This window comes from Eumetopias jubatus, unplaced genomic scaffold (assembly GCF_037043125.1).
Source record: "Eumetopias jubatus isolate StellerSeaLion01/CBP00866 unplaced genomic scaffold, mEumJub1_p1.0 scaffold_14, whole genome shotgun sequence".
NCBI classification, from domain to species: domain Eukaryota; kingdom Metazoa; phylum Chordata; class Mammalia; order Carnivora; family Otariidae; genus Eumetopias; species Eumetopias jubatus.
In genome coordinates this window covers 32559943-32568992 of record NW_028274820.1, presented here as the reverse complement: position 1 = coordinate 32568992, position 9050 = coordinate 32559943, and the positions used below count along the sequence as shown (strand labels likewise).

At 45.8% G+C, this 9050-nt stretch overlaps 1 protein-coding gene across 1 annotated transcript in view; it reads left to right on the top strand.

Moving 5' to 3' along the window:
- The first annotated feature begins 262 nt into the window (after nucleotides 1-262).
- Nucleotides 263-9050, top strand: part of ELAPOR2 (endosome-lysosome associated apoptosis and autophagy regulator family member 2) — a 180160-nt gene continuing 171372 nt past the window's right edge. Inside the window, exon 1 of the mRNA XM_028118919.2 lies at nucleotides 263-475. Coding sequence (XP_027974720.2) covers nucleotides 263-475 — 213 coding nt within the window. The remainder of the gene's footprint in view (nucleotides 476-9050) is intronic.

Below are 9050 nucleotides of genomic sequence, written 5' to 3'. Positions count from 1 at the left end.
GCTGGGCCGGCCCGCCGCCCCCGCCCGCACCACCTGCGCCCGGGCTCCCGCGTCTCCGCCCCGCGTCCCGCCCCCGCGCCGCGCCCGCGCCCCGCGGTCCCTCCCTCCGGCGTGACGGGAGCACCGGCGCCGGCTGCCCGGCTCCGAGCGCAGCCGAGCTGTCAGCGGGCGGACGGGCAGGGGGCGAGCGAGCGGCGAGCCGAGCGCACCCCACCCGGGGAGGCTGCCTTGCTGCCGGCCGGCCGACCGCAGCGGGACGGAGATGCGGCTCCTCGCCCCGGGGCCGGCGCGGGGGAGGGGCTGGGGGCGGCGGGCGGGGGCTCCTCGCTGCGGGCTCTCGCCGCCCTGGAGCCCCGCCTGGATTTGCTGCTGGGCGCTCGCCGGCTGCCGGGCGGCCTGGGCTGGGGACCTGCCCTCCTCCTCCTCCTCCTCCTCCTCCTCCTCCTCCGGCCGCCCGCTTCCTCCTTGCCTGGAGGTGAGCCGCACCTGGTCCTTTACCTGGAGTTTGCGGGGGAGGGAGAGGAGGGAGCGGGAGGTGAGGGGCGAGGCGGGTGCCCGTTTGTTCCTCCCTGCCGTCGCCTCTTGCCTTCCTTGGCGGACCGGGGCTTCCGTGTGTTGCAGGGATGAAGTTGCCCGCCCCGGGAGGCTGGCCGAGAGAGGGTGTGTGGCTTTGCTGTCTTTTGGGGGATGCTTTTCTGTTCGCGCTCTTGTTTTGAGGGCTCTGAAGGACTTTGCGGCGCCCTCTTCTGAGTGCCAGGCTCGAGGACTTGGGCCTTGGCAGAGATTTCAGCAAGTGGGATGGCGGAGAGACTGGGGAAGCCCCGCTGGTGGATGTGGAGACCCATCTCTTCACAGCTCTTCTAGAGAGCCAGATATTGCCACAGGAGGGTTTCCCCGCTTCCCGGCCCCCCCCCCATGTCCCTCCTCCCCGTTTCTCCACTCCCTTCTCTTCCCCTAGACCCTGTAGGGGTCTCTACAAACCCCTTCTTCCCACTCGCCCCCGCTCAGCTTCCTGATAAGGCCCTGGGGACTTGCTAAGCCAGTGTGTGGTAACACTTGGCATCCTTCTGGCAAAATACGGATATGAATTAGGGAGAATAAAAGAGTGTGTACTTAGGGAAGAGGCGGGTTGGTGATCTAGAAAATTAGAAAAGACAGAGTGAATATGCTCCTTTTGGGAGGTGTTCATCTGGCTGAAGCATCGCCACTGTTTATTTTGTACTTAGTGATTATTGTTGACTTATGGCCAAAGAGAAGAAATTATGGGTGATGACATTTTCTCCTGCTTTTAGGGGAACTGGATTTAATTTACAGGGGGTGTCATTGGCACTTGTAGTGGGTGTTTATCTTTCCTTTTAGTGTTCCAGAAAGTGCAGCCTCTTAATGAAAATCAATGAGGGGAAGGAAGCAACATTTCTGACCTACTTTGAGTGATTATGTTCAGGATATGGGGAGTGGATACTGTTTTTAGGAAGATGGCTAGGAATCAGGGTGATGGGTCATTTTAATTTTTGTAGCAAAAACAGGTTAGCCAGTAGCCCCTCTGAGAAGAAAGGCCAGACCCTGTTCCTTTGTGTGTGATGCTGTAACTTTTGAATTTTACCCAGACTTAAATTATAGAGGATGGGTGCTCTGGACATCGTCCATCATCCTTGGATTTTCATCTTCCTCTCTCATAGTACAAGTCCCAGGACAGACTGAAATGAGAGAGAAACAGATCAAAGGCATATGTGGGAGCACATGAGAGTGTTGCAATTGGGGAAATCAGGGCAAGCTCTCAAGAAACAGCTGTGTTTAACTTCAGAGTTTATCAATATAATTCGTAGTTTAATCTGTGTTCTCCAGCTTTACCTATCACCTGGGAATGATCCGTTCTTCCAGATTTCCACAGAAAGCTGCTTCTTGGACATCAGCTGTTGTAACAGGACAAACCTAATGCCTTGCCTCCAGCCCGCAGCCTCCGTATGCACAACATACTTCTTTTTCTGAAAGGAAATGTCTTAAGCTTTTTTAACACTAATTCTTAGTAATGAAGAATCTCCTTGAAACATCAGGGTGAAATTTGGGGCCAGTGGACTGATGTGGTCACTGCAACTAGACTGATCATTTGGATGATCACATGTACCACGGATTTACACCTAGAAAGAAACAGAGTAAGAGCCTGCAGCCCAACAAAGAAATAGTGAAATGAGAGGCAGGAAGATGACAGAAAGTTCAGGAAGATTCTCTTCAGTTAATCCCAGCTGTTGCACTGACTTTAGAAATTGCATGTGACTCAGTGCCTTGAGGTCTCCTTTGAATTTCCCCCCCAAAAGTAGGAATACGTGACTTATACAGAGGGATTATATTGAGCTTGCCCGTGGCTGGTTGTGTTTTTAGAAATGGTGATGGATGGATACATTGATATTCTTCCTGATGACTGACAACATTTGTTAGATGACTGACTCAAAGTTAGAGGTTCTTTTGGAAATAGGAGAGGCCAAGCAGTCTCATAGGGGCTGAATCCGCTCCTGGGCACCTGGTCTAACTAGCTGAGACAGTTTTCTAGAATTGATCATTGTTTCTCTCTGACACTGTTTTTGAGAGGAAAGGGGGGAAGAGCAGGTGTTTTCCAGGCTCTGAGGGTAAGGGTCTGTTTGTGCTGGGAGGAAGGGAGGAGGCGTCCTCTGAGGTGGAGCTGTGGAATTGTAGTCCAACGCCTATGGACAAAGAAATAAAATAACTATTTTGTGTGTTCACTCTTACCTGTTTATCCCTTTCCACTATTGAGTAATAGAGAAGGAGGTGAATGCTGCACACCAGAACACGGCTATGTGCTTGGGGAGCAGAGTGAGAGGGTACAATGAAGGTCAGAGGCTAGAAACTAAGGCCAGCTCTTAATATATGAGAGAATGTTGAAAAGGATGGGAAAGTCTGTGATTCTAAACCTCATTTCCTCCCAGTAGTTTGAGTTTTACCTTCATTGACCAGTATTTTTATAAAAGTAGACATGATTACATTATGTAGACTTTCATTTTCCTTGCTTGCTCCTTAGAAGAAAGCTAGAGAAGGAAAAAGAGAGGCACAGAACATTGGCCTGGGAGTAATCAAGTTATAATTGCTGAAGTTTGGAAAAAACCCTTCACAAAGACAATCGGGTTATGGGTAAAGTTTCACTTAGATTTTCGCAGAGAATGAGACTCTGGGGTGAAACTCATGAAGTACAGCTTCCTTTGTCAAGTCATTGGATTATGGAGCTGAAAAGGGGAGAAAAATGATTACTTTGGAATGAAAGCTCAGCTGGTGATCAGATCAGCAGGGTAGAAGCACGAGCACAAACAGGAAGGCTGTAGTTTGGGAGACAGAAATAAAAAAGTAAAGTCAGTGTGTCCGAGAGGAAGGACAGGAGGATGTGACTTTGGTAAATGGTGTTGAAGGAAAAAAAAAAATATGAAGACTCGACGTCAGAAAGTGCAGAATTAATTTTTCAGGCTTATGCGTAGGGAAACATAGGAAGGATAAGCATCCTCTGGGTTTCTTGGCACCAGTTTTTTGCTTGTAAAATGACAGTAATAAAAACTACCTATTTCTCTTGTGAGGATGAGATTAATATACATTAAAGGAAAACAATCTATGTAAATGTGAGAGTTGATTATTGCTGGATTAGTAGGCCTGGATCCTGATATTTCAGGAAGGGTCTACAGGGAGATTTCAGAGGCTCAGAGGATAGACTTATCCAATAATGGAATTGGACTGGAATTTTTGCCTCATTGAATAATAAGACTTAATGGGACTGCCAGAGGAAAAAAAATGATAAAGGCCAACAGATGATTCAGAGGTGGAGTAAGGTATTAGAACATAGAGTGCATGAGAGTAAAAAGAACAGAACTAAGTGGATTATGTATGCATTATTTAAATTTGGACCTTGATTTTTAGTTCATTCCTCTAAAATCCTGCATAATACGATTTTCTACCGGTCTTTGAATCTTGAGAATGATGCCTTTTTGCCAACAGTTTTTATTCCACAGGCATTTATTGAGCTTATACTAGGTGCTGGGTGACATGTCAGATGATGTGAAATTACAAATTAAAAAAATAAAATTTAATCGGGTAAGGATGAGACAGAAATGTAAACAATTGCCACGAAGTGATTTGGGACCATGAGAGAAGAAAGGGAGAGGTCACATGCCATGGGAAAAGTCAGAAAAGGCCCTATCAAGGAAGTGAGTGGGACCAGAAAGATGAGGCAAAATTTGCCAAGCAGACAAAGGTCAGATGCGTGTGTGGGGTAGGAGGACATTTCCAGGGTGGAACGCAGATTGAGAAAGGGCAGAAAGACAAAACTGCATTGTGTTATAATAGGTTGTAGCTGGGACACAGCCTGCCGTGGGGAGCTTAATGAGAGATGAGTCTAACGGGCAAGCAGAAGAAGGTGGATCGTAGGGGACCGTGTGTCATGCTAAGAAGCTGGTCTTCATTTGGTAGATGTTGGGGAGAAACAGAAAGATGTAAACAGCAGGAGCAACACGATATGCTTTAGTTTGGCCACGGTATGGAATCCATATTAGTGGGGGCGGAAACAGAAAGAGGTGAGACCTGCTAGGAGCAATTGCAGTAGTCCAGGTAAAGGATGACGGACCTCGATTAAGGAGCAGCAATGAAGATGGCAAAGGGGGCATGCTGTCAGAAGGTCGAATTGCTGGGAAGTGAATGTGGAGGGTAAGGAAATGAAGGATCTTGGACTGAAGAGGAGATGGTGCATCTGACCTCTGTGACAAAGAGAAGATGAGGAGCTTGGTTCTGGGGAGGTTGACTTGAAGTAGAGTTGGTCAGGAGGGAGTTGGGTATCAGGCCGTGTCGTTTAGGGCCTGGTATGTGCTGACATGGGAATCACTTGAATGAAAGGCATGGTTGGAACTGCTTTATTGGATGCAGTCACCCAGGGAGTGGGAACAGAGAAGACACAAGGTTAAGACGGGTTTTACCAACATTAAGGTGGCAGAAATGGAGATGTCCACAAAGGAGACATATAGAGTAAGGGAAATGGACAGTACAGACTGTGAGGAACGTGAGAAAAGCCTTTGAAGGAAAGAAAAGGGTGGTTGTGGTGTCATTTGGCCAAAGAAACTCGAATAAGATGAGGACCGAAAAGAGAAGATTGAATCTGACCATTGGGTTGCTGGTACTCAATGGCAGAGTGGTTTCTCTGGAATGGTGGGGATGGCTTGAGTATTAGCTGGGAGGTGAGGTGGGGGGGTGGTGGCGAGGAAGGAAGGGAGGTGATAGAGGAGAATTTTATTATATAGCCTTTGTAGATTGGGTAAGAGATTAGGTCTTTCAAGTCCACGTCCATCAGAAGAGTTGCAAATGGCCGTGTCTTCTGTTTCAGATTTGGAGGACAATGGTTGAGAAATATACTTTCAGCAGACAGTCTCTGAAGGTCATGGGCTGTGGGCGAGGGTGTCAGAGATTCTAAAGTCACACTGTTTTGAAAGGGGTTAGGACTCAGCCTTTGTTTTCAAGCAGTTAAGGTAATTAATCTTGCCTGTGAGGCTTGTGGAGGTGATTTTCCCTTTCAAGTTCTTAAGCTCAGAACCATTTCTCGTGTTTTAGGCAAATGTGAACAAGTATTCACACCATCAATATTTACAATGTAAAACTAAGAGTTGACAGTTCTGTGAAGTGTCATATTTTAGCACAACGGATGGAAATAGCAGAGCATAGTATATAGAGTGGCACATTTTCCTATCATAGTGTATTCTTCGGAAGTGTCTTGGATCTTATAATAATTCCTTATTGTCAGAAAACATCAGTCAAATTTTGGTTGCCTTTTCCTTCTCCCTGAAGAAACCATGGATAATTCTTGTCCCTTTTTACATTTCGTAGTCTAAGTTATGTGTACTATTTCAGTATTAAACCCATGTTTATTGTGTACTTAAGTACCAGGTACTAGCGGTAGAACAGTGAACAAAACATGTGGCTGTGCCCACGTTGAGCTTTCTCATCTCATGGGGGCAGAATCAAAACGCCACCCACCATGTAAGCATGTTTGCCGTAGTGGTATGATGGAAAATCGCTGTGTGCAGTGGGAGTATATGGCCATTCTAGTCTGGGGTTGGGGGGATTCCCAAGGAAAAGATGTTCAAGCTAAGACCTAACGGATCCATAGGAGTTTGTTGGGTGAAGGTTGTGCCTGGTGGTGATAACATCTCAGACAAAGGAAGCCTCCTGGCGGGGATCGGTTTCTGTATCCTCCTTTAACTCCTCAAGCCTTTAACTGCTAAAGACAAAGGATCTTTTCTCAGAATTCTAGTCACAGCCTATTGTTTACTCTCGGGCATGCATATGCCATTCTACAAATGTTTTGCACACGCAGGACTGCCCTGTAAGGATGGGTGAGTTGTACACTGTAGAAGGGCACCCAGCAGTGGGAGCAGTTAAAAGCTAGAATCCATCCAGTGTGTGTGTGGCCAGCCAGCTATCCTGGCACAGGTCTGTGTCCATCTGCAGGAAGGAGTACCTTCTCCCACTTTATAGATCCACAGGGGTACCGTTTTCTAAGTGCTGTAAAGGTCCAAATGCTTTACCAGAGACTCTGAACACCCTCCCCTTCTCTCTCCAAGTACATGCTCATTGAGTGGAGGATTTCATCGTCTTACTCAGCAAACAGTGATTAGATATCTTTATGTTTAAGACACTTTAGGGGTTTTTTTAAAGATAAGTAGGATGTAGGTCCTCTTTTCTGGCAGCCCTAATCACTGCCTTCAAAATAAAGTAGTGTGGGTGGCCTCCACTTTTTCCATTATAAAAAGAAATCTTTATAGTACATTTAATCTTAATTGACATTTTCTCTCAGTTATACCAGATTTAAGACTCTGCAATAAAAACTCAGTGATGAGAACATATTGAAGTTTACTCTCAACTCAGTTTATAACTCTGGAGTTCAGGATACTATTTATTGCTTATTCAGATCTTTACTTTTGAAGTTTTTTTCTCCAGGTCAGTGGTTCTCAAAGTGTGATCCTAGGACCAGCAGTGTTAACATTACCTGGGAACAGGTATCTGGGTGGCTCATTCGGTTAAGCATCTGCCTTTGGCTCAGGTCATGATCCCAGGGTCCTGGGATCCAGCCCTGCATCAGGCTCCCTGCTTCTCCCTCTCCCTCTGCCACTCCCCCTGCTTGTGCTTGCTTGCTCCCTCTCTCTCTCTCTCAAATAAGTAAAAAAGAATCTCAGAAAAAAAAAATTCCCTGGGAACTTGTTAGAAATGCATGTTCTTGGGCTTTGCACAGCAGTCTGTGTTATAGCCATCTCCCCAGGGGATTATGTTGTACCCTGATGTAGGAGAACCACTGTCCTAGGTATAAGGTGAGGAATACAGTTTAGTTGCCTGAAACCCAGGGACCTGTTTCATTGTTAAAGTTCCTTCAGCTGTAACTCAAGCTGACTTGCTGTTTCTTCAGGGCATCTTAGAAACTCCTACAATAATCACATCAAATGGAGCCCGAGCTCCTCCCATTACCATGAAGTGTATCAGCAAGCATTTCTCTGTTATCTTCTATACACCAGGTACTAGGCAGGATTCAGCTAATAATACAGGATGCAGAGGACATCGTCATCCCTCTCTAGGAGCCTAAGGTCTGAGGGAAGAAAGAAGCATCCACTCCTGGAAATTAACGAGTGTTTCTCCCTGAAATAGACATTGGAAGAGAAAAACATGGTAATATTAAGAAAGTATGGTCAGCCTTCTTGGTAAATGTTTGCCAATGTTTGCTAGTTACGGGGAGGAGATTGTTGTGTATATTTTACTTCAACTGCGAAGTGTCTTCTTGTTATAGTAGACAAAGTATCAAAGGTGATCAAGGAATTTATTCACATCTGGGCTCTGCCACTGTGTTACGTTGACCTTGTGCAAATCAACCTCTTTGAATCTTTCTTTGTCTGAAAATGGAGACAGTAACTCCTGCCTTATCCACATTAGAGTTACTGGGAGAATCTAATGCATTTGAAGATGCTTTGTAAATTTTAATGCAGAGCCAGGTAGTAGTTACTATGCTTGTCTAAGTTAAGAACAGTGTTTCTGAGAGTATGGATTGAAGTGTGAAAGGGCTGGGAAGTGGAAAGGGCTGGGACGTGGAAAGGAAATTTGTTTACTTATGAAAGTATCTTATAGGAGTATTTTTTCCTAATTACGCAAGTTGTGCATAGTGAAAATTTTAGAAAATAAAAGAAAGTATTTAAAAAGTCAGCTCTGGTCTTCCTCTTGGGGATATCTGGAATTAATGTCTTAGCTCATTTTCTACTTACCCATTTTCTTTTTCAAAACCACAAGTGAGCCCAGAGTATATATCTTTTCCTCTCTTGTTGTAACCATTTCCCAATGACACTGACACTTCTTTGTAAGTATTTCCGTAATAGTTATAAAATATTTTAATATGTAATATATTGCAAAATAGTGCGTCATTTGAATGTCTGCCACTGTTCACTTATGAGTCATTTACTTCACCATTTCACTGAAAATGCTCTCTTCAAGGTCAACAGTGACCTCTTCACTAAACCCAGCCCTTATTCCTCCTAAAACCTGCCTGGTTAGAGACCCTGGACTTGATTGCTCTTGTCACTGACGAAACTTGTACTTGGCTTCCGGCGCACCTCACTCCCTTGGCTTTTCTCTTCACTGTGATTCTTCTCAGTTCCTGGTTCTGTCTCATCTCCCAGACTTCTTTACACTGGGGCTTCCCTGCCCTTCCTCCTTGGTCCACCTATCTTTTTTGTCATCCTCCCACTCTTGGTGATTTTATCCAGTTTCTCGGCTTTAAATCCCATCTACATGTGGACAGCGCTCAGGTTGACATCTTTGGCGCGGAGCTTTCCCTGGATTCCCAGCAAGCACAGCCTCTGTGTCTCCACGTGGAGAGTTACCTCAAATCTGACACGTCTGAAGCTCAGCTCCTGACATTGCCCCAAACTTACCCCTTCCCCATTTCCTTTAATGACAGTTCCTTCCTTCCTTTGCTCAGGCCTATAAAACTTTCGAGTCTCCACAGACTTCTTTTTCTCCCACGTCCTATA